The sequence below is a fragment of the Desmodus rotundus genome, chromosome 1, assembly GCF_022682495.2.
Source record: "Desmodus rotundus isolate HL8 chromosome 1, HLdesRot8A.1, whole genome shotgun sequence".
Lineage (NCBI taxonomy): Eukaryota > Metazoa > Chordata > Mammalia > Chiroptera > Phyllostomidae > Desmodus > Desmodus rotundus.
In genome coordinates this window covers 14564965-14591277 of record NC_071387.1, presented here as the reverse complement: position 1 = coordinate 14591277, position 26313 = coordinate 14564965, and the positions used below count along the sequence as shown (strand labels likewise).

The window sequence follows — 26313 nt, the reverse complement described above, 5'->3', positions numbered from 1 at the left end:
TCTCTCCCAGCACCACACCACTGACTCAACCCTACGTTACCATGAAAACACCAAGCCAATAATAATGGAACATCTAACTCTGTATGAGTCAGTGGAAAGTCTTAATGCATGAATTCACCCACAGAGCCCAAACGGGAGTCAGGGTGCTCCATCTCATCAAAGTTCCCACTCACCATTCTCTCCTCCAAGTCCTAAAATCAAAGTAGCCTTCCTCTCACAAGAGCAGAATGGAATTACTAATGAGAAAAAACACATTTCCCTACCCCTTTCAACCATCTTCTGCCCTCAGTTCTAGAAACATATTTTTGGACTTGATTTGCTATCAAAACACAGAAATTAGTCTCTAATTCTGGACGTCAAACTCAGTTATTCCTATTGTTAAGAAGGGAAATGAGTAACAATTCATCCTGGTTGGACGCCAAGCTAACATCTTAGCAGAGAGTGTCATTAAAAATCCCAACCAAGCTGGCTGCTGTGATATCTTTAAAAGCTTGAACATGTTCAGCTGCTTTGGATGGGTTTCCAGGGTTTGTTCTCCCTCAGTGCCCTCGTCACTTTAACCTGGGGGTCAGTTAGTATTTAAGGAAGACATGGCTTGAAGCAGTTTTCCCTTCCATGATTTTGTGGGTTTACACTAAATTTGCTAATGAAGAGGTTTGAGGAAAAAAAAAAAAACAAGACAAACACAAAACAAAAAACAAAAACAAAAACCCTAACAATTCCGCTGAAGGGGGTATCCATAGCTTCCTGCGCTAGCTCCAGGCCATCACTGAGCAAGTTGTTCATTAAGTACAAGAAGGAGAGAAAAAAAAGTTTTCACAGTTTATAATTATGTTACCAGTTCCATTACAGATCTTGTTTTAATTCTGACTGAAACCTAGCCTTGCCTTCTCCCAGCGCTCTCTCGTGAATAGTTATTAAATCTGAGTTGGAGTTCAACCTATTCTTCTTGATTCCAGCACATTAATATGGTTTATTGGTATTTCATCACCACCTCCCACCTGGGTGTTCTGAATCCCAGCTCAATTTATATTTCCCCCTCTTCCTGGGCTCTGGGATAAAGCTTGTTTCATTTTGCTGTTGGGGGAGAAATGTGAATTTGATTGCAGTTTCTTATCTTGGAGGATGGGAGCCAAAACCTGAGGGAGCAGAGTGAATCACAGAAGACAAGGCAGCATCAGATTTCTTGCAATGTCACTCCTTAGGTGAATGACATTGCACCCAAGGTCACAAAGACCTTGGGTACAAGGTCTTAGAGCATCTGGTCTACCCAGCTGCCCTCCCTCCCTTCATTTATTTCACAGACAAAATTATTATATGTCTACTGAGTCAGAAGCTCTGTCAGGTATCACAATAGGTTAGGACAGGAATAAGCTTTGGCCCTTGCCCTCGAGGACATTTAAGGGAAGCTGTGCAAATAATTTCTTTTGGGTACTAACTCTACATACACACTGTCCTAGGTGCTGAATGCAATGTGCAAAACAAACAAATATAATTTCGATCCTTGTGGAGTTTACAAGAGGGTGAAAGACTCCAACATTAACTAAAGAAGTATATAATTACAAATGGAAATAAGTGCAATCAAGGAAAGAGCAGGGCTCGAGGAGAATGATTAGTGCGGGACCTAATAGAGGTTAAGATATGAACAAAAGAGGTCAATCACTGTAGGGTAGGATGAAATTTGTCCAGGAGAAACTGGATAGGAGAGGTGGGGAGAAATGTTTCAGGCAGTGAGAAGAATCTTGGCAGAGGTGCTGAGGCAGGGAGTGGCCAGGGATACTGAAGGAGCCAACACAAGGAGAGTGGTATTGGTGAGGCTAGAGAGCAGGCAGTGGCCTGATCTTGCAGGAACTTAAAGGTCGTGTTAAGCAGTTCAGTCTTACAAGTACAATAACAAGTACTTGAGCAGCTTTATGGGAAGATGCAACATGTTGAGATATTTTTTATTTTAAAAGATCGCTCTGTTTGCATGTTGAGAGAATATTGGAGGGAGGCGAGATTTAACACAGGAGGCCGGTTCTTAGGACTACGAGAGTTGCCCAATGACATACAATACATAACAATCACAATGATGGAAAGAAGACCATGGGGTCCTTAGAAAGAAATACAGTTCTGTGGAATTTTCAAGGAAGAAGAGATTATTTCTGACTGGAGTTTTTTTTGGAGAAGTTTTGGGGTTTTGTTAAAGAACATTTTCTAGAGGAAGGAGAACATTAAAGTAAGGCCTTAGGGATGGGTAGGGCTACAATATATGGAAACAGGTGGGGTACTCTTGGTGGAGAGCAATGCTTAGGCAAATATATATACAGAGGCAGATACCTAAACAGCATTAAGTGTGTGCAAAGAGGTTAAGGGCAAAAAGGCAGAGGTCAGACTGTAGAGAACATTCACATCTAAACATGGTTCATGGTACTCATGGGTCTGCAGTCAACACTGGGAATGTGGGGTGCAGCATGAGGAATAGAGTACAAAATACTGTAATAACTACGTATGGTGCCAGGTGCATACTCAAGTTATAAGGCGGATCACTTGGTAAATTATATTATTGTCCAGCCACTATGCTGTACACTTGAAACCAATATAAAATAATATTAAATGTCAACTGTGATTTAAAAATAAAATAAAAAAATAAAACAAAGCCCCGGATGATTCCAGAGAGCAAGGTGTCCATGAAACTTTTGTTTTTAGACAAGTTGCTTGGCACTTTGTGACTCAGCAGCCACCTGCAGTGTGGTGTCATTTTCCCCTTCCATGTATCCAAATACAAACCAGCTCTGAAGTCAATTATGAACCTCATCCTCATGAAAGGCACAAATCCACAGATTAGCTCACTCTCCTGGCTAAAAGACATGAATAAGGGGTGGAAGCAAATAAATGTAGACCAAGTTCATTATATACAATTTTGTGTTCAAAAGCAGCTCCATGTGTGATGTACTAATAAATGAGGCCATCTAAGGATGCACATTTTGACTCAATGATTTCTTGGGCTGGCAAGGAACCTTTAGATCCCAGCTCCTCAGTCATAGGAAACAGAGGAGAACTGAATATCACCTTAGTAAAACCCAACACATGGTGCTCACAATTTAACTCGACCTTAAAAAGTAGACATTTTGGCACGGAGATTTTGATGCGATGGGTATACTGACATTTTAAAAAAAATGATTGTGTGTGTGTGTGAGTGTGGTTTAGCCAAGTGAAGTATTCAAGAGGCATCCCGGGTCTTCACCCATTCCCGAGTTTCACTCTATTTCTAATCTTCGGCAAAGAATGGGTGACACTCACGGGAGAGGTGGCAAAGCATAAAAGGTTTGCAGGCTCTAAAAAAATTACATGTTTTTAAAGTGTTTTAAAGTTTAAAGTTTATATTCAGGTAAAATGGCTCTGAATCCAAATACCATGTACCCAAGCCCAATGCATCCCTACACTTTTCTTCTACAGCTTCTGAGAAATGTGGTCATCTATTCTCAAAAACTTCCCTATGATGGGGAACTCATTACATTGCAATGACCCCCTTCCAATATTAAAAATATATTATAACAACTACTAACATTTATACAATTTATGGAGCCATTACTAGGTCTCAGGTACTAAGCTAAAAGCTTCATGGGCATTATTTCATTTATCCATCACAATAACTCTGTAAGATAAGTACTGTTATTATCCCTTCCTTACCGATAATAAGGCTGAAGCTTAGAAAGTAAAAATACTTTTAGACTAAGGCTCAATCTTCTCCCATCTCTGACCATCCTCATCAGCCATATACTTCTAATTTTGCTTCCTGGGGGCTTCTGGAACAAACTGGAACCCTTTTCAAGGTAAATACCAATTTTCATGGCCATTTTTGAGTAAGTGTGGGGCATGGAAGGATCTTGGATCAGGGGTTCAGGTACACCTGGGCTTTCATACAAGGCTTCACTTCTGCGTGTTAGTCTGGTACAATCACGCAACATCTCTGGGGACTGCCTTCCATGTACGCAAAAGGAGAACGCTAAATCCTGCCTCACGTTTCTGCTGTGAGAACTGAATAACTAACTTCATGTAAAGTACTCTGAGCACTGCAATATTTATGATAGACATTCTCAATAATACTAAGTGCACTTTTTTTCTAGGTTCTTTAAACTCTTATACAATGATTCTCCTCTATCCTTTCCGTAAGAGGTCACTAGGTATCTACCATGTTTCTCCAGTATCTTGAATACAAATCCTCTCCTTTGGATAACTTCAAATATATCATTCACCTTCTCAAAGCACAATTCCCAGAACAGAACAGGACAGGACAGAAAAGAACAGAATAGCGAACTCTACTTGTAATGTCATCTGCCTGCACTAGAATGGGACCATTTTACCCACTTGATAAGGATAACTTACTCCTTTAAAAGCTCTCTCCTACTGGCCAAAATATCAGGTGACTACACCCTGACCTACACTGAGTGCCTCAAGGGATGCATGAACTAACATGAGTTTTTAAAATTAAGCAATTACCATTCATTAATAATGCTACCTGCATGGCAATTTGGATGACACCCAAAGCCGTGTGATCTGGGCTGCTTTGTTATAAAACTAATACTGGGTCATTCACATTGTGTTCAGTGCTATGGGCAACCACTGCAGTTGTGCCACGAGGCAGCTCCATTAGTGTGACATTGATAAAAATCTAAGATGGGAGAAACCAAAGCCCCTTAGCAGGGCCTTAAAAGGTCCCAAGGAGTTATTACATCTGTGAGACAGAAGGAAAGTAACACAGAGAGACTGATACAGCTCTCAAACTTCTGTTAAGGGATCATCTGAAGTTCTTATTGAAAACATTAATACTTGGGCTCCACTCCTAGAGAATATGATTCACTATCCTGGGGATCGTCATCCCAGAATGAACGAAATGCAGATGATTTGTAGACCACAGCTGAAAACACAGTGCTACTACATTCAGTAAGTTTGGAAGCAAACCCAGCCCATCTCTTCACTATGTGCTTAGCAGGGCAAAAAGCCACTAGTGGCCTTGAGAAGGCTCAGGAAAGCAAGGGATAATACGTGCCAAGGGTTTGGATAGGGGCTGTGTAAGTATTTATTGTTCTTGCCAGCTGGGCTCTGAACAAGTGCTATATTGTGCTGACCTTTCCCTATAATGGACATTAAGTATCGAGTATAACTATGTTGTAACACAAGGGCAGAATGGCAGAATTCATTTTCTTCCTGAAGACCAGAACCATTACTCAGCCTCATCCAGTACTTCAGCACCACGGACAGCTCAACTTACAAGGCAGGCCAGGAGCACTCTCCACTAAGAAAGGGCTGGCAGCTTTGCATCTAGCTTCAGTTTCATAGGGGAAGGTGAGAACGGCCAAAGCTGCCTTGGCCGTGGTCCATCTCAGAGAAGTAAGTCATTTGCTTAGCTATAGAAGTGGTAGACAACAGAATGAGTATTTGAATCCATGTTTGTGTTATTCTATAGGCTCTACTCTTAGTCATTAAACTATTTACCATGACCTTGAGCAAGTTACTTAGCTTCTTAAGACCTTCATGAAAATAAATATTGAAAATCTGGATGTCGCCAACATGTTCTACAGTTAATGACTAGTAATTAATGAGAATAAAACATATGGTCAAATGCCTTCAATAGTGGTGAGAATCTGACCTGTTGATTTTTCCAATCCCATTGTCCATCACTCTTATACTTGCATCCCCATATTCCAGACACACCCAGGTTCTGGTGATTCTTCCAACCCCAACACCCATGAGATCTTCTCGAGTGGCTGCTTCCGTAAATATTATTCCTCCTTTCTCCCTCTGCCATTTCCCACTCACATGTTTGCCTGTCTTATGTTTACATATGGTTTTTGTATGTCCATCCTTAATTTTTTTGTTCACCTATGATATGATAGGCATAAACCATGCAATCACAGGTTGTATTAATAGAAGTCTAAGTGTTTCAGAGAAAGGAGGTGGAACTTCCACTATGAAGAGAAAATACTGAAGGAAGTGGTGCTAAGTTCTGAACACTGAAACTTAAAAATTGGAGATAAAATTGAGTTACAGTAAGATGAAGCTGACAAATATAGGGTTAGAACCTCAAAAACATTCAAAATGTACCCAACGAGAAAATTTTTTTTTAAGAAACAAAAGGTACTAGAATGGTGGTTACCACTGGGAGGGCCTTAACTGTGAAGGGGCATAAGAAAGCTGAGGTGCTGGAAATGTTTCATGGTTTGATTTGGGTGGACTCCTGTGTAAAAGTTCATTAAGCTGCATACTTAAGATACGCCTTATTTATTGCATTTCTGACAAACTTCAACCTACTTGAAAACAGTAATGCCAGTGAGAACGAGGGTTTGGAGTATGTTAAGTAGAAGAACTTCATGGAGGGCACTTTAGCAGTAGATATCAAGCACCTTAATCAGTTTCTTGGACCATGCTTTGTAAATGATTATCCTGACTACAGTGTCTCATTAATTCAAATTAATTGAGTGAAGAGTAAATGGCAGGAATAAGATACTTACAAAGTACATTTACGGGGAATGAGATATGAGTATTCTTCGGGACATTCAGGAAATTCCAACAACGCTCACATAATCCTCTGTCATATTTCTTAATTACTAAATACAATTTTGCAGAAGGGCATTTTTAGTTTGGAATAGGGTCTGCAAGCATGTTAAAAAACCGTAAGTTCTATGATATAGCTCAATCTTTCTACATTCACATTGGAATTCTTTCTTTATTTAACAGACCATATCTTTGCCCATGGAATAAAAGCAGTCTTTAGTTGCATTGAAATAACCCAGGACTCTAAATGATAAAGGCCTTTGAATGCTCCTTTGCCCCTGTAATGTAATCCTAAGGTTGGGTTATACATGGAGGATATTTGACCAGCCAAGGATGCAAGGTGCCCAGTAAGTGTGGGCATCTCCAATGCTCAGGTCTTACCGTCTGCAATGAAGTGCTCAGGCACATGCAGGGTCACCTTCACGGTGAGTGGACAGGACATCTGGCTGCCACACACCATGGCCAGGATGCAGGAGCTCACAGCAATCAGCGTCAGGGCTGTCTTGTTCACTGGGCTTTTCAGCAAACCTAATAACACAAAGACACACAAAGGCATCTAAGTCTATGAGGGGAGAAAATGGGGATAGCATTGAACCTGGAAATCTTGTTGTCTTCCAAATGGGAAGATGGAAGAAGGAAGCATATTCTCCGAAGTCTATGCTTGCAATGACATCTCAGTGGCCCCTTGTTTGGTGTTGTTTTAACTCTCTGAAAAATGGGTTTATTATTTCTTCGGTAAACACGACAGAAATAAAGCTTCCTGAAAGTCATGGCAATTTTCACTCCTCCACTCCCAATCAAGGTGGCCATTCTTGCTAATGACTAGATATGTTAAACTGTCTACTGTCTTTGGGAACTGGTGAGAAGACACTGTGTTGCCGAATTCATAGGGTGGAATGAGCATAGGCTTTAGAGGCTGACAATTATGGGTTCGAATTTGGATTTTAGCCCTCACTGGCTGTGGGACCTGTCTCTTCAGTTTTCTTATTTGCAGGGTGAGGATAATATTATACAGCTCGCAAAGTTGTTGCAGTGATTAAATGGCATCCTGTCTATATTGAATATAATGGCCATTACCTAAAAGGATTTCCATTTTAGAAACTGTTAGAAGCTGATCAGTTCAAAAGCCTTTACTGATCACCCACTATGGGAGAAAAACACATAGCAGAACAAGAATAGTTCCTGCTCTTCAGGAGATTATAGGCTGGGGCACAGGTGGGCTTCTCCACAGCTAATCGGAATTCAAGGCAAGTTGTGTTAAGAGTTAGTAGAGAGGGTGTAGGATGGGGAGGAGAGTTTTGCCTGGGAAAATTAAGGACAATTTCACGGATTCAGTGGAATGAGTAGATTGGATCTTCATGGCAAGGAGACCACTGGGCCAGCAGAGAGAGAATCCATGGGTTTGGTCCTGAGCCCCCACTGTGTCTCACTGTTTAGGTTTTACTATTCATGCCTATTTTCCAGGTTTGGATTATCATTTTTAGAGCAAAGTCTCCCAAATTTCTATTACCCACTGGGCTCTTCTTTGGGGCAAACATTTATGCCCAAATCTCCTGGACATCTCTCTATGGATGTCCCATGGGCATGACAAAAAGAACACATTCAAAGCTGGTCCCATTATCTTCTGAAAGCCTCCTCCTCCTTCTCCTGGGCTGTCCAACTTATTGAAAGTACAACCATGTAAACTGGTCAGAAACCTACATGTCATCTTTCAGTCTCCTGTCTTCCTCTTTACAGCATCTCAACAGCCATGCCGACTTATTTATTCTATGTCCTTAGCATCTTCCCCTCGCCTCTTCTGTTTTTTTTTGCCTGTGGGATGAGGTGGGTGTAGACATTCCTTCCCATCCCATTTCCTGCTGAACCCCTTGAGCTGTTCTACGGCATCTGGCTACAGGATGTGACCTGTGTTCATCAGCCTGGACCTGAGACCTTTCATGACAGATCCTTACGCTTGGACCTCCTGTGGTTGTCTAGCACCCGGCCCACATGCGGGCAGGGCTGCACTGCTGCAGTGCCGCCACCATCAACACTCGCCATCCTGCTAATATTAGCACAGACGTTATTTCTTTTCCACTTGTTTCCTTGCCCCATCACTCATTTAGATTAATAATAAATATCAATTCCTCTCCCTTCAGGCAGACAAACTGCCTACATCTGATGTGTTTCCCAAAATACCTTATTCCAACATTAGAGTCTGGTGACTAGAGTAAACTCCCTGAAGGCAGGCACTGTGTCTTTTGCTCACCACTGCATCCCCATGCCCAGCACAGTATCAGTCAGTAAATGCACCATAATTTCCAGAGATAAAAGTAATAGTATTAGCAACCAGACACAGTTGCTGACCAATCAAAAAGCATGCCAACCTCGGACAACCAACACTGCTAGACTGATGGGTCCTAAAGGATCAAGAGCCCATGTGGAAGCCCATTTTTTGGAGTTTTTGTATGGATATCTACGTCTCTTAATAGACAGTGAGCTACTTGAGAGGAAGGACCTTGCCATCAACTTCTTAATGTCTCTCCTTGCAAGCTCACAGCCTGGAACCTAGAAGTTTCTCAATTTAAGAATAGGATCCTTAACGGTACTGCCAGTCTTAGTAAAATATATAACTTATGGTAGAGACTCTTCTTATAGTTGTGGTCATTGTATTTGTTAATTGAAAGAGTAGATAAAATTAAAGCAATGGCTCTGATGTCAGGAGATGAAGAATCCCTAAACCTAAAATGAGCACAAAAAAAGAGAACACATTTTATCTTTCATCTGGGAGCCACAAGAAGCTATTTCAAACTTTGGTAATATAAACATTTTAGTAGCTAGATAGCAGAGCAAGCTAACAGCAATGTTTTCTATTAGAAAGAGTATAGGTAGACTAGGGGTCAGTGCCTTGCACAAGTCGTTCCTTAAAGTGGCAACATATTACCATGAGTCTAGATATTTAACAAAAGTCCCAAATACCAGTCAGCAGCAGCAGCACCGAGTTTTTGCTCTAGACTCTGTGGAGTCTATTCTGAGGGGAAGAAGATGCTGGGATGAGTCCAGCATGAACAAGTTCTTGGGAGGTAAACCAGGTCCAAAAAGAGAGTGTGATGTAGTTAGAAGCTCCTGGCATTGGTGAGGTGGATGCGCTGGATGGACAACAGCATGTCCAAGGAAGGCTTCTCTCAGACTTGGCCAATAGAGCAACGGAAATGGATGTAATCAAGACACTCCCTTCATTAATTAACCGACTACCAGACATACCTCTGAGGCTCCATAGGGCTGGCTTCTGAAGTGGGGAAAGAGGGTTCAGGGGCATGAATGGAGTTTGCTCATACTCTCTCCCTGGACTCATGCTGGGTGAATTGCATCCTTTCCGTCATTTAAACCTTCACAGTAATGCAGGGTCTTTAAGATCGAGGCCTGGGTTAGGCAGCTCAGTTGGTTAGAGAATCACCTTACTTTGCCAAGGTTTTGGGTTCAATTCCCAATCAGGGTACATATAAGAAACAACCAATAAATGTATCAATAAGTGGAAGAACAAATCTTTCTCTCTTTAAAATTCATAAATAAAAAAATTAAAAAGTATATGTTAAAAAAGAGAGACAACGAAGTAGGGAGTAGTCACCCGAACTTTATGACCCTCAGTTTTCTCATCAAAAAATCAGGAATAAAATGATGTATCCTTTAAGAGTGTTGCAAGAACTAAACGAGACGGTAAACATCCAATGCCTCACATGGTTGCTGGCACATGGTAGGCCCTTGGAAAATGATCATTTTTAAGCCAGACAGCGGTATTCATCTCATCACTGATGGCAGAAATCCGGACTTACTTTCCTCTTTGTCCAACATATTATCAAAACATATTGGGAACTGAATTATTCTTTACAGAAACTGAAGACAAAATGAGTGGAGACTGAAGGGAGAGTTGTAAGCAGAGGGAGGGAGGGAAGGGTAGAATGAGAATAAACTGTGTCCTGGGGCAGTCATTTACTCAGCAAGGGCCTGAATCGCCGCAGTTGTCTCTGAAGTCCAGGGAGAAGAAAGCATGCAGGTGAAGTCTCCACTCAGGTCAGATGACAGTGGAGTAGCCACGGGGACTTGGGGAGTTTCCATGGCAACTGGACCTGGCAGAAACTTCACAGTGGGACTCAAACAGAGGTGACTTTTTAGGAGTTCCTGGCCCAGGGAACTGAGCAACAGCTCTTAGCTCTGAGTATATGCTGTAGACAGTGGCCAGGTAGAAACTATCTTTTTCATAACATCCACCCCCTCCTCATCTAGGTTCTGTGCTGCACTGTAGGAAGCAGGGGCAGAGAAGAGAACCTCCATTTTTCAAGTGCTTACTATGATCCAAACACTATGGCTAGCATTTCCATCCATCCATCCATCCATCCATCTATCTATCCATCCATCCATCCATCCGCCCATCCATCCATCCATCCATCCATCCACCCACCTATCCATTTGTCCATATACCATGCAGTCAACATCAACTACCTCCCTGCACTGTTCTGGATACAAGGGCAGTGCTATTGAACAAAACAGTCAATGTCCTTGAGGCTTACATTTCAGTGGAGAAGAATCACCTCATTTAATCTTTACAGCGAACTGTTACTACTACCCTGTTTTACAAACAGGGGAGCAGGGCTGTGAAATGATTTGTCTCTAATCACGCAGTATATACGTGGCAGGGACAGAATTAGAACCAGTTCGTTCCATTCCGTGCCCCGTATCCTACTGCCTCCTATTTCATGTAGTTGCAGAAGGAGCATGGCTTCTGGAGCCAGACATGCCTATGTTCAAGTCCTGGCTGAACCATAACATTTCCACGGGACAGGTACCGATTGATCCAACCCTAATAAGACAAAATGTCTCCATCTGAAAAATGGGAACAACGGTCTTACTTCAGAGCTGATGTGAGGACAAAATTGGATAATGCATGTAATTTAAAAAAAAGAGAGCTTGATAAATCAGAGTTTGAGATCACGACTTGAGCAACCCCAGGTGGGCGGGGCCACCGTTTTGCATTTTGCATTTTCTTCATCAGTTTGCAGTTCCCTTCCCATCACCTTCAGGGGAGCGAGCGGCGCTATAGGAACAAAATGTCATGAGAACATATTGATTGCTGGAACCGGGGAAAGTTAATAACCTAATTTTCCTTTCATTCTCCCTCCCTCTTACCCCTCAACTCCTCGCACAGCAGAAGAGGGTGGCGCAAAATGCATTGCTGGAGAAATTCAACAGGAAATAACTTAGCATTGTTGATCCATGTGCTGCCTATAATTTGGGGTTTGATTGATTCTCTGTTTGGAAATGCCAGGTGGAGAGCAGAAAATCAAATTTAAGTTAAATTTGGAATTAAATCCATCACATTTTACGATGAAGAAAATAGATCTAACCCCATCAGAGCACTGTGTGTGGAAAACTTAAAGCTGCCGCACACCCACTGATTCCTTCCTCCTGATATTTCTGGGGCACAAGAGGTAATTTCTTTCCCTATGCCAAGAAATGGTTTCTTTCTTTCGATGGCATATAGGGGTGAGGCCGGAGGGGAAAGCAGGGGACAGGGATTCCAGGACCCTAGGACATTAGGGTGGAGGATCCCAGGAGGAATAGGTGGGGACTTGGTTCTAGACATAGGAATTTATATCCAAACTCTCCCATTTAACAGCTGTTTAAGTTTTGGCAAGTTACCCCCACTCTCAGAGCCTCAGGGCTCTAATCTATAAAAAGGCAACACTAATCTGTAGCTGACAAAGAAGCTGTGTGGATCAAATGGGAGAAAATAATTCCAATGCCAAGCACACACACTTAGGGATCTATGCTCTCTTGCTAGCTTTCTTTTCATCTCAGTTCCTCAAAATCTCACTGTCCAACACTGGGTATCTACATGGACATCAGCAGGATATATGGTACCATGGCTTAAGCTGGAACTCCGGCTTTTACACGTAGCTGCGAACCCCCATGGAGAAGTTGGTCACCTTACTCCTCTAAGCTTCAATGTCTTTATCTGGGACTTGACTCATTCAATAACTAGTAAATTTATGTATATTTCCTATGTGCCAGACCTCCTATCTTGTGCCTTCCTGTTATTTCTGGTGACTACCAGTATGCCTAAATATATTACGTGCTCAATAAACATCTATTAAATGAGTGAATGAATGAATGAATGTTTAAATGTTGTCTCCCATTCTACCAAGAGGAGCCAATACTGGAACATGGCTCTTGGTTCTTTTCTAGTCAAAGGTACTCGTTCACTTTCCTCAGCCCAGAAATCATACAAGAAGCCCTTAAGAAGGCGTCAATCATCCTGTATACCAGGGTGACCACGGCAGATCGCTGGTGTGCCCTGTTAACCTTGCTGATGCCTCATGGGATTTCTGTCACACATGAGCTCCAGTACCTCTATGCTTCTCTGCTTATTTCTGGAAACTAAAATTGGGACATGTCACCTGACAACTGCAAGTGTCACACTGGAGGCAGCAGGAAAGAATATTCAAAATCAGGGCTTTCTCAGAACTCTAGGAAAAGTTCTCCCTCTCCTCAGTCCGACTCATGTCTGGATTCTGCACACACCACTTCAGTGCGATGTGCCCAATAACACCTCCTTTCCCCCGTCCTGCCCACCTGGGGCCAGGTCTCCCTTGGTCATAACCTCTCAATCTCTGCCATGAGCTAGTTTCTTATTTCTCTGGGTCTCTCTGACTTGGCACTCTCAAATCCATAGTATCCTTTAAATCATTTGTAATTTGCGCAATTCCCCATCTTCCACAGGATTTTCCTTGATAAAATCTGCGCAAGTGTTCGTTCAGCCTTTCCATCCTTGCAGAGACAGCAAACTCCACCCTTACCATGCAACGATTCTGCTCTCAGACAGTGGTACTGAGCCAGCTTCCGCGGTCCATGTCAAATGGGACGCACCAACACCTCCCCTTCGGGGCAGCTATTCAGTCAGTTAAAGGTGGAAATTAGGGTGCCTTGGGCCTCCTTCCTCCAAACCAAACATTGCTGGCTTTATGTTGCTGAAGTTATTTTTTGAGTCTCTTTAGTATACTTTTTTTTAACAATGGCTTTCATAGTAAATTATATGCCATCATCATCACGATCAGCACCGCCATCAGTATTAACATTTATAAAAACGTGAGTGAGCTAGGCAATATAACTAAAATGTTTGCACGTAACTTCTCACCTATCCTTCACAGAAACTGCACGAGATACTCGCTATTATCAGCCACGTTGACACATGAGAAAACCGAAGCCACTAGTTGCCAAAGGCTACACAACTCAAAGGTAGCAGGGTGGAAATGGAAAACCACTTGATTTCATAACTCACTTCTCTATCAGGATGCTAGATGTGGCCCGATCGCAGAATAATCAGTCTTCAACGCCATGCTGCTTGTAGACCTCCGCTTGCCCTTTGGTCCTCTGGTGACTATGGGTGGACCTATGGTGGCCTCGTCATCCCACCCGATGTTGATCTCAGGTTTTCAAAGGCACCTCTCTTAATTACCAACAGGAAGTTTACAAGGAGGGCAGAAGGTGAGAGGGGTTTAGCTAGACAGTGTTTCTCCTCCCCTCTGACCCCAGAAAATACTACATGGCCTCAACTAGGTCAGTGTGCTACTTGGAGCCAGATCATTATGCGCGAGGTCATTGGGGGACACCTTTGGCCAGCTCTGCTCCAGGAATACGAAGAGTTTCTATAGCACAGGCTTGGACTGTGGCACCCACTGGCAGCAGTCATTGAATGGGGCATCAGAAGCTGGTTGTTCAGATTTCTCTATGGCACTTACAGACGGCTGTGCCTGGGAATGTGAAGGGAAGTTCAAGGTGATAACAATAGAGATGGGGGCAGTGGTGTTGGTGGTGAAAATGGCCCAGACAGTGCCATGTTCTTTCAGTTCTTACTTTTTGAATTATTCCCAAATATCTCATTCACCTTTCACCAAAACCCTAGGCAGTAGGCCTTGCTATTGTCTCCAGGATACAAACAAGGAACCAGAGAATGAATGGTGAACTTGTGTTTAGACGCCAAAGGAATAAGTGGGCCTAGAAGCCCCATGTCCTGACCCACAGCCTCGTGTTCTTTCCATGGCACTATTCCCAGGCCTCACTGGCCAGGTTTGAAGGTAGGATTCAAATCTGGGCCCCCTACCTCCTGACCCACTGATCACACAAGTATATGCAAATGTCCCAAAGAGTCAGGGTAATTTTAGCCACAAAACAAAATGTATCATGGAAAGGAAAGTTTTCCATTTTCAAAAAAAATTTTGACACGTGCTATATTTTACATGCATCTCTTGAAGTGCCAAAGCACATCATATATCCTGTATTAAATAAACATCTCTCAGAAGGCCTGCACTGAATTCCCTTCAGCATAATTGAACCTGATGTTTTCTAAAAGTATTAATTATATTGCAGAACTATTATTCTCTGGAACAAAGTAGAGAAAACAATGAGGTAATGTAACAATGTATATAAAGGTTGCTGTTCGTAAATCAGCATATCCCAAAGTTAACTGTGGCCCCCACGCCAGGCACTGTATTAAAGAGTTTAGGTGCATTCCAACTTCTCAACAGCTTGGCAAGTCAGGGAGTGCTGCCTCCATTGGAAAATGCGGAAACCAAGCTTAACCATCTAGCTCCAATGCCTGCACTCTTCTGGTTCCCAAGTGTTCAAAGACAATGGAGTTTTAGAGCCACAGGAAAAGACATGCAAGGAAGGAAAAGAGGCAAGTACAAGGGGCCAGTTCAGGAGAATAAGACTATTCAATTGATAGTTAGTAGGCTGACAGGATGCATTAGGGGAAGGAAAAAGATGCTGTACTCAATAGATGAATTTTCAGTGTGCAAATAAGGAGCCATGGAGAAGATGATTCGAACAAGCTGAAGTTCAAGAAAGGCTCAGAAGTAACTGAGAAAGAAGGAGGAAAGAAAGGTGGCGCTTGGGTTTCAGACTCACAGGTAATCATCAGCTGGGATTGACTGTTTTTTTAAGACACAGATGCTTGATCCTGTGTTCACCCTCTTGCTCAGCTGCACCACTGAGTTCAGCCCATGCCACTGACGGAAAGGCAAGTGGCAAAGAAATGCTGGGGATCAAGCAGTGGCTCCAAAGGCACAGAGCAAAGAGCAACCACAGGTTTCCAGGGCTACCAACAAAGATCAGGGCCAATCACCTCCCATCTCATGAAAGGCTCGTTTCTAGCTGCTTTTTTTTTCATCTTGCCAAGTCACTGTTGCATTCTCCTAGAAAATGTCGCTGGACTTTTGTCCAAGGTTTGTGAAAGGAGGAGAGACATAATGTTTATTGTGCATTTAGTATTAACTAGGTCTGCCCTTTGCCTACAGTCTCTTTTATTCCGCATGTCCATTGTCAACTCTAAGCAAATCTGCCCTTATGTGACATTAAAGGAAATAGGAAATCAGAGAGTATAATTGACTTCCCCAGGGGCTCAGAACTAGTAAGGGACAGAGACAGAACTAAGATGTATTGACCTCCAAACTCAGTGTTTCCTCCATTATATCACACTGCTTATAATGGAAGAGGGCTTGCTCAAATGTCTACGCTCCCTCTCCCACACCTTTCTCCCGATTCTCAGACTGTACCTAAGAAATAATGGGAAAGGAGACTCTGCCTGACGGTCCATAAGCCCTCTCCTGCAGTTAGATTCACCCTTCCCTTTCCTTGTGGCAGACTGCATGCAATCCCCCCACTCACGTGTTGTCCTTCCTACTTTACTCAGCATGTCGGAAGTAGACCAACTTTTCAAGAGCAGAGAATTCCCATCTCCTGGAAGTCTGCCCAGAACACTGCAACTCAGGAGATCCTGAAATTCCTCTTAACTCTTGTCACAAGTATCATCTGTTCTCATTTGAATCACAGGATCTCAGAATTACAGGAGATGAAAGGGGCTTTGACCCTGACATATTACATAGTACAGACAGTTTCCTACAATGCTCCTCCTCATGGTTATCCAACCTGTATTTGAACATCATCTAAACTGGCACTTGATCAGCTCAAAAAACAAAACAAAACAACAACAAAATCAGTGTCATTGATGATGCTAACTTTGTTTTGGAGAACTTACTATGTATGACACACTGTGCTAAATATTTACAGATGTTACTTTACTTAATCAACCATAAAGTTTTGTTAGCTCCTCATTTTACAAATAAGGCAACTGATTCTAGCCCAAAGCTAGAAGGCTATCAAGTGGCAAAGCTGGGATTCACATCCTGATGTGGAGCTCAAAGCTCTTATCAGTAATACGTAGTCTCCCTTCACAGTAACCTTCAGCTTGAGGACCACAACAGTGTTAAATGAAGATCTACCCCTAGAGCTGTAGCCAGCTGAACATGTCCTTGCCTTCAAGAGTTCACAAACTAGTCCCCATCCCCTTCTCCCAGGCAGCCCTTCGGTTCTGACTTTGGAAAATAGATCCCCATCCTTCTTTTGTTCTAAACACGGACTCTGTCATTGGGCTCCTATGTGCAGGAGACAATCATGGAGCCAGAAAGGCAGTGCTGGAGGAGTCACTTCAGCCTAGTGAGGCAGTCTATCCCATCATGCCGAGGTTCGGAACCAGGAGAGCAGCCTTTCAAAATACACACTGCCCGGGGCCAGACCTAGCTCCCTTCTGTTCCAGATCCCCAACAGTGTCTCTCAGTTCACCACTTGGGAGAGTTGTTGTATTTCCTCACCTTCTGGAACAAATCAGTACCCCTTATGCCTCTCCTGCTCCCTATGGGACTGCCCACAGTATCCTGCACATTCCTGCATGTCACATGCGTCCAACTAGGATAACTTGATCAATGTCAACACGCAATCAAAATGAACCATGACAAGATATTCCCACAAAACAATCTCAGCAGATTGGTGTAAAGTCTAAAGCACAGTGGATTAATGTAATGGAAGAACACAGACTTTGAAGGTGGAGAACCCTGGGTTCAAATCCCAGGTCTGTCATTTTCCATGCTGAGACCTTCAGCTTGTCTCATTATCCTAATGTGTAAAACATGAGTAGCATGTACTCCAGAGGGTTGTAAGGAAGATCAAACAGGAAAATGTACATTGCATAACATGTACTCAATGAATAGTAGTGATGGAGGAAGTCAAGAGTGGGAAAATTTTAGCTTAAGGTACCAGTTAATAAGCCTATGCATGTGAAAAGCTATTGTTTCAGGAACTGCAGGTACGGCCCGCCCTGACTGCAGGAGACCACAAGCGATTGACCTGTGTACTCCAGAAGAGACCATAAGCAATCAAGGTGGTATCCAAGCCATTGTGTTCCAGGGAGAGACAGTCTTCTGCTAGGACACAGGACACAGGACACAGATAAAGAAAATGACCAGTCAGGGGATGAAAGGATTTGGGGAAATTGCTGGACTGCAGCTTTTATCTGATTAACCTCTTTCCTAAATTCCAAATCCCTCACCTATACTTTCTTCCCTTGAATTTCAGACCCCTTACCTGCACTTTTGCCCCCTTATAAAAAAGACTGGCTTGAAACAAAATGTAAGATGGTCTGTTACGGTACAAACCCACCATCTTCTTAGATGGCTGGCCATCTGAATAAAGCTTCCATTAAGATTCAATCCCTGTCTCTGCTTATTGGGTCTGGTAGGTGACAGGCAGCATGAAAGTTGGCTTTTCTGATTTCAGTAGCTTTTATCATCATCGTCATCACTGCTGTTATTATTATCATCATCGTCGTCATCGTCATCATCAAATGTAAGACCAATAAATGTAGAGACTGACCTTTGTTTTCAGGAAATTGCCTGTATCAATTTAGGATGGGTCAGAACTTGGAGAAAGACCATGTGGACGGATGGATACTGAGTTTCTAGTAAGAGAAGGTTCACACACATGCTCAGCCTCTCGCAGACCCTTAGATTCCATTATTCAGTCAGTTCCTCACAACAACCCTTGGATCCCCATTCTATGGATGAGAAAAGTTGAGCAAGGGGAGAGGTGGTGTGTTCAAGGTCACACAACCAATATGCTGCAGAGCTGGGAATATGACTCAGGTCTGTGTGATGCTCTGAAAAAGACACAGACAAGGGGCCCACGTTCTGAAGACAGTAAGCAGTGGTGGACTGATGATTTTGTCAGGAAAGAACAGCAGTTGGAGGATAGGAGACATTTAGCCTTGAAGCAAGGAAGTCTCAGAGGGGCCTGTTGATAGGGTTATTATAGAAGACATCCAAACTCAGAAAAAGGGAAAACAGATATTCCACATGAGAAACCATTGGGAACCAAGGCACCGGCTTAGATGCCTGACATGCATCGTTTCACTTAGTACTTAAAGCAATCCTCTGAGCTAAGTAGCATGATCTCCATTTTATAAATGAGGAAAACAAGCTCAGAGCGTTCAGACCCTTTTCTCAAGTTGCACAGTCAGAGGCAGGGCTGGGATTCAACATTCTGCTTGGCCAGAAACATCTGTGTTCTTCTTGCTTCATATCAGGCTTGTTTACCAGCAGTTCCCTTGCAGGTCTAAGAAACTGGAAGGACCTTTGGCCTGAGGAAGTGGATTCCAAGATCAAGGGTCTTGCTTAGTATCCAAATCCTCATTCTAGCAAAGAAAGGCGCTAGGACCCTATGGGGGACAGAGAACCCTGCCTTTTCCCAGGTATGGGTTCAGCTGCTAAATACCTGGGGATTTTGTTCGAATAAGCACACCTGTCTCCAGCTCATTAATTCGAGGAGGGCATTTTTTTCCCTCTGGCTTTCCAATCCATCGCCCCCTCTTTAGACCACTCACATTTCAGCAAGAGCACATTTGCATTGTGTTTAAACAGCCATCTGGAGATAAACCGCTTTGCCTTTAGACCTTTGAGCAGGGAATATAAAAGAGGATAAAAGAAGAAAAAAAGAAGCGAGGAAAAAATGTTCCTGCAAAGTATTTCTGCCTAAATACATTTCCACACAGAGGCCTCTAGCCATTTCAGGCTGACATTCTGGGCCTAAACCTTTCAAGACTGCTGGTTTAAATATGCCACCTCCAAAAGAACAATAGTGATCATAGCCTAAGGGACATGCCAGACCCACATTCTGTCTTGTTCTGTAGCCGCAAGGAAGTGCTTTGGGGGCAGGGGGAGGGGCTGTGCAAAAACCTCTGTTCTCAGAATCTATAGACCAAACTGGAATACCCACCAGCTCTGCAATTACTCACTGTGTGGCCTTGAGCAAACCCCACCCCTCTCTGGACTTCTTTCTCTCCATCTGTAATGGGAGGAAGTCCATTCATTCAACAGTATTTATTGAGGGCCCACTCTGCATTGAGCTCTGTGCTGTGACCTGGGAATCCAGAAATCCGAGCCATCAAGGGTCTCAATGTCCAGAAAGGTAGCAGACTTCTCAACAAAAAATGTAATGCATGGGGGCCACCATGGTGACAGAGGTCAGTACAGAGGAAGGGGTCCTTAGTCTAGATTTGGGAACCAGGAAACCGTTCCTGAGAGCTGAGACTTGTCACAGAAGAGTAAGAATGGAAAAAAAAAGTTGTGGTCCAAGAGAAGGGAACAGCAAGGGCAGACAGGGCACTGCCCATACACTAGAGTGGTGGGAGCAGCAGCTGCGGAATACAGCATTGGCAGAAGAGGCCAGAGAGGTGGGTGAGGAGCAGCTCACACAGGAAGTCATGGCCCAGTGCATGGAGAGAGGGCTTTATCCCAGAGGATGTCTCCGGTCCTTTCCAGCCAGCCCTCTTGGCATTGTGCAAACCTAAAATACACCTCATCCATTCACTTTGTCAACAGGGACATGGTATCTACTAAGTGCCAGACACCAGGGTGCTGGGGACACTGTGAGAATAGTTCCCAGGAGTGGGATCCAAAGACCCTGTCACGATGAATGAGATCTACGGCTGGGCCTCTGGAGTGGAGGGCAAGGAGAGGCCCTTGGGTTAGAGGCAGAAATCTTATTCCGCTAAGACAGTCTGTAAGAATAGCAGGCACATTGCACTCTAGGAGGCTGAAGAACATCCTGGTTACACCCTGAGACCCCAAGGCTTGGTGATAAGCCATTCCTCAAATCTATGAGATGAACAAGCATGAGTCACCTGAAATGAAAGATAGATCTGATTGGGAGAAAAGGAAAGCATTGAGGGGGACCAGGCAGGCAGTTCTATAAGGACTCCCAATGATCCTTGCCTCTCAGTATTCACACCCTGTGCAATCTCCTCCTTTAACATTTTGACCCTGTCAAATGGGCTACAGCGAAAGTGTGACATGTCACTTCTAAGACTAGTGTCCAAAAGATGGAGACTTCCATTTTTTCCTACTCTTTGTGCCTCTTCTCATTTTCTGGCTCATTTTCTGAAGCTAGATGGTATGTTGTGATCCCCTCCACGGAGAGGCCCATGGGATGAGGAAGGCAGGGAGCATCTGGGTCCCAGCCCTCAGGAAAATGAGTCCTGACAACAACCACAAGCGGGATCTGGGAAGCAGACCCTGCCCCAGTCGAGCCTGGAGATGAGCCCTGGTTGACGATTGCACGCAACCTCCTGGAAGCCCTGAGCTGGAGGACTACTCATATGGGCTGGGATCCCTGGCTCTCAGAATACACGTTTGTTGCAATAACAAATGTCAATAAATAAACGCTTGTTGACGTAATCCATGTCTGTCATTTTAAGCTTCCAATTTCAGGGTAAATTGATACACAGCAGTAGATAATTAATACTGGGACCTGCTTAAATGAGTAACTGATGAAGAAAAATCCTCAATCCTAGCAAAATATTCAGAGACCTTCAGGGTTAGAAGAGACCGCCATTCCTTTGACAAAGGTCCCCTGAGCATGTGGTGTGTGCGATGCCCTGTGCAAGTTGTAGGATTTCCTGAGGAGCCAGGCACAGCCCAAACCTGGAGGGACCACAGTCGGGTAGGCGATGCAAGGGAGTCGTTGTACCAGGGTAACTGCCAGGTTATCTTCATCCCTCATAACCTGGTCAGAGCCAAGAGGAAGGAGCCTGCATAGTGTGCATGAGAAAATCAGGGTGGCTTCCTGGAGCAGGAAGTTCCCTTTATCTCTATAAAGTCACTTCTTTCCGGAAGACTCCATGTTTACACATCAATCCTGGAAGCTAAGTTGGTGAGATGGACGGCTTGTGAGCTCTGCAATCAGACAAATTAGGCTTGAAACCCAGCTCGATAATTTCTCAACACTGTGAACTTAAGAAAATCAATATAAAGGCAGAGCTGAGAACATGTCCCTTAGGGTCCCACAGAGCTGTAATCAAGCACCAGCATTGCCCAGACCTTGTTGAGGATGCTGGCACAAATAATTTCATCTTTCTAAGTCTCAGTGTCCCCATTTACAAAACAGAAAGGATTAAAATACCTGCTTCACTAGATTATCTGAGCTAAAGCAATAACTTTTTAGAACCACGGCTGATAATCTGCGAGACAAAGTAATTTTTAGCTAATAGTGCTGAGAAAGGTACTTAATTTCTTCATGCCTCATTAAGTGTTAAAGTCCTCAGCACTTTGCTTGGTATATACTGAGTGCTCAGTGACGGTTAGCTGCTACACCCATTATTATTATCTGCAGAGCCCCCAGACCCAGTGAATTGTCACAGTTTCTCCCAGACTAAGGGCTGGCCAGCAGCGATGCATCCGAGTCACACATCTCTGTGCATTTCAAACAGTGCTCCCCACCCGGCCCCTGGGAGCACTTGGCTCCTTGTGCTGGGATGAAAGGACACAGATTATTTCTGCAGTAGCAGCTGGGCCGAGGCATCACTCAGGTAGAGATGACAGGGACATGCTAGCCGTGGTTCCCTCAGTTACAGGAATTCAGATGCTGCATACAACCTGGAGCTTCCGGCATGTGCCGTTAACTTTACGGTACAGCCATAATAGTAAGAACATTAGCACATATTTATTTATAAAATGCCCACATCTGAACAGCCTGAAGAGCTGAAATAGAAGCCCTACTAAATTTTATAGAAACCTACATAGGTTTCTATATGTGAGAGTGTGAATATATGTGTAAGTGTGTAAGCACTGAGATTAGGATGTAGGTAGGCTTAGAGTAGAAATAACAGCAGCCCTGGGAATCATAACTGTGAATTTTTCCTTCCATTTCAATCATCTACCAGGATCAGCATTAGCAATGTTGCTTCCTTCTTGGTTTTCCAGTAGTCAGCAGCTCAAAGAATAGAAAATACTATTGCGAAAATCAGCAGAGCTCAAATTCCCAGATTCACCAGTTTCTGGCTACACGACCTTGGCTGGTCATTACAGTTCCAGAACTCTGAGGTTCTTCAAATAATAAAATGGGCATAATAATACCTTAGTCTACTGTAGGGTCTAGACACCTCTTCCCGGTCTCCTTTCCTCTATATGCCAAACTACAAAGGACCGGATTACAGACAACAAAGTTACAGACAATCTCCCAAATGACTATTGGCAAAGCTTATTTAGTAAAACCCTATAACCGGGGAGAGAGGAATACAGAACTGGCCACTCCCCTGCCTGCATACGACTCCACCCTCCTCCAGGGCTTGGACTCTGCCTCCTTTTCTCTAGCACAGGACCTAGTACTGTGTAGCAGCTAAATCAATATTTGGTTAATGAATACATGGGTAAATGAATAAATGGACAGAGTCTGCAACCAATCACTTATTTCAGAGAGAAGGAGCAGGCTTCCTGGGATCTTTCCAAAGGAGAAGGAACCACCACCTATTCTTCACCTTGTTGATGTAGAAAATGGGGTAGGCATGCAATGCAGCCGAGGTATGATTTTGTTCCCAAATGAAATGATAGCAGAGACCATCATTAAATACTTCTCTGTGCTGAGTCCTGGACTCTGCTTTATATGCAATGATCTCCTCTCATCCTTACAACACCCAGTGATGGAGTTACTTCTACTACATCCATTTTACAGAGGAGAAAACTGAGTGCACAGGAATGACACCACCTGCCTATGATCACAGAATTAATACATGTTGAACCCAGAATGGCTGACCCTAGAGTTCAGCCTCCGAAACTCTGCCACCCTGCCTCCCACATGACGGCCTTCTGACCCAGAAGGGGAAACCTCCCAATGTAGCCAACTCTCCACCACGGCTAGGCAGTGGGAATCGAAACAGAAACAGACATGGCCCCACCCTCATGCATAGGTCCGTCTAGTGGGGGTGGGACTGCACAGATGTGGGCATATCATTTGTGAAGATATCACTTACATGCAGGATGGAATGTAAGTGATATGCCAGGATGGAAAAGAACAGGGTGGAAAGAAAAATGGACCACAGGGACGCTTTTACAAAGGGACAGTGAAGCTCAATCCTGATGGTAGAAAGGAAGGGTGTTCTGGCAGCAGGATGGATGTTCCAGGGCGGGAGAGGTGGAAAAAGTGATGATTGACACGAGACGAGTCTGCACCGGGGCCAGGGCCATGCCACGGTTTGAATGCCGAGTCAAGGACTTTGCTTTTAACAAGAGGAGAGCAAGGGAACCACTGCAGGGGGCTGAAAAGGAGGGGGCATGAAGCAGTTATGAATTGTGATGCTCCAGCTGGCTGTGGGGACAAACAGTGTCACTACCAGTGTGGTGGTGAGGAGCAAGCAAGCAGTGGCATGACTTGATTGGGGGAGGCCACGGAGGATGAAGATAAGTCATCAGATGCAAGGTGCATTTGGAGGTAGAGCTGCTGGTTTGTGATGCATCAAGATCATCTGGAAGTAGAAAGGGGAGGAGTTAAGTAGTGTTTCAACATGTACACCCAAACTCTACTCCCAGGCAGAATTTCTCCAACGGGACAGCTCATTGCCACACAGAAGTGCAGAAAGACCCACAAAATCTCCTAGTAAGAGGATGTCATGTCCTTCGTAATTCAGGGCTGAAGACATTTCCCACTCTCGTCTCCATTTTCATTATTCATGTATCATCCAGCTGTTCATTATTTAATCGACAAATATTTACCGAGTCCCTGTATTCCCTGTATGGGCCAAACTGTGCAAGGCACTGCACACCCAGGGAAGACAAGCCGGCAGTTCGTGAGAGGTGTGCCCTTGGTTCATGGGTGGGACTGGGGCCATGGTGGGCTGGAACTGGCTCCTGTTGGCTCACTAGAGTGAACTGTTCAATATTTAGGGCTGTTCCATCGCAATTGTTAAAGTCAGTGGCTTAACTGTGAACATGGCAGGAGAATTTATACCAAGGAAATTGGAAAATACTACACATAAGGCTTTTTACCTTTTTTCCCCAGAGATCCAGCTTGCCAGCATACCCCTGAGTTGGATCAAGTTATCTCAATAGGGCAGACACTCTTCAAAGCTCAAAGAAGTCAGAAGTATGTGCAGCAACCTCAGTCACAGTTACAACTGCACACTGATTCTCCTTTAGGAACTCTAAGAATTTCAAGGCCAGATGGCAGAGGTTGGAGTCAGATGGACCTGGGTTTGTGTTGCTGCAAGCACTCGGTGAGGATCCAGATCAGGCAAGTTCCTTGAGTATTCTGACCCTCATTCCCCTGCATATTAAATGGAAATATTGCACACACACTATGACGCTTATAAGTGCTTTGCACAGTGCCTGGTACTTAGTAAGCACTCACTGAATGATATGTGTTATTGTAATTGCTCTTCTTTTCCTTATTATTTTCTAGTCTACCCTGTCACCCCATTTTACTCTTGATGATCCTTAGTATCATCCAGCTGTCACTTCCTTACTTCCTAGACCGGGTTCTCACCTACAGGGCAACCCATTCCATCTCTAGTAGGCTCTGGGTATGAGAGAGGTCTTTCTTAACCAGAAAACAGTATAGCTTCTACTAATAGTCTTTGTGTGTCTAATAGTGTGCAGTGCACAGATTTGCTACATGCACATTAAATTATTCAAACAGTCAATGACGCAGCGTAAGTTGTGTTTATTGACGCACTTGTACAAGGAGAGCACTGGCTCTGAAGTGAAAGACCCGGGTTTACAATCCAGCTCAACATTTACGAGCTGTGCGACTTCAGAGAACTTCCGTAACTTCTCTTTGCCTTAATGGTCTCCTTTGTATGTTGGTACTCTGAAGATTGTTGTCAAAGATTAAATTAATTAACCCTGACTGGTGCTGCTCAGTGGGTAGGGCATTGAGCCGAAAACTCAAAGGTTGCCAGTTTGATTCCCAGTCAGGGCACATGCCTGGGTTGTGAGCCAGATCCCCAGTTGGGGGCGTGTGAGAGGCAACCGATTCATGTTTCTTTCGCACATGGATGTTTCTCTCCCTCTCTTTCTCCCTCCCTTCCCCTCTCTAAAAATAAATAAAGCCCTTAAAAAATTAAATAAATTAATGTGCTCTCCCTGCTTAGAATAGCATCTGAAAAATATAAGCTAAAAATGCCTCATGGTACAGACAGAGGAGGTAACGCTGTTTCTGAGAGTCCCTGGCTTGCTTTGTGATGGGTACTATGGGCATAGAGAAATGAATCTGAAGCCAGACCACACAAAATCAGCCATGCATGGCAAAGTGCTTTAGTGGCTGATGCCATTTTTAAAGGAAGAAGCTAAGGTCCAGGGTGACAACCCATTTCCCCAAAAGAAGTATGTGTTTTGTGCACAGTAAGTGTCATCAGGGTCCCAAACTCAGAGTCACTGCAGCTTAGCATTCGAACCTACCCTCCCCATTCCCTCGCCTGCAAAATGAGGACAACAGCCAACCCTGCCTCCTAGGTGGCCGTGGGGACCCCACGGAGTAGCATTCATAATGTTTGTGCACAGGGTCTGGCACGCGGTAGGTGCTCGACAAATTTTTAGCTTGAGAATAAATACATGTGACTTCTCCTGAGTCCCCAGAGCAGTG

General features: G+C 43.8%; 1 protein-coding gene across 5 annotated transcripts in view; it reads right to left on the bottom strand.

Annotated features, from left to right (window-relative positions):
* ASTN2 (astrotactin 2) overlaps positions 1-26313 on the bottom strand; it is an 813615-nt gene that overhangs the window by 486001 nt on the left and 301301 nt on the right. For all 5 annotated transcript variants that reach the window (XM_053921242.2, XM_053921245.2, XM_053921243.2 and 2 more), the window contains one exon: positions 6919-7065. In XM_053921242.2, the coding sequence (XP_053777217.1) occupies positions 6919-7065 (147 nt within the window). The remainder of the gene's footprint in view (positions 1-6918; positions 7066-26313) is intronic.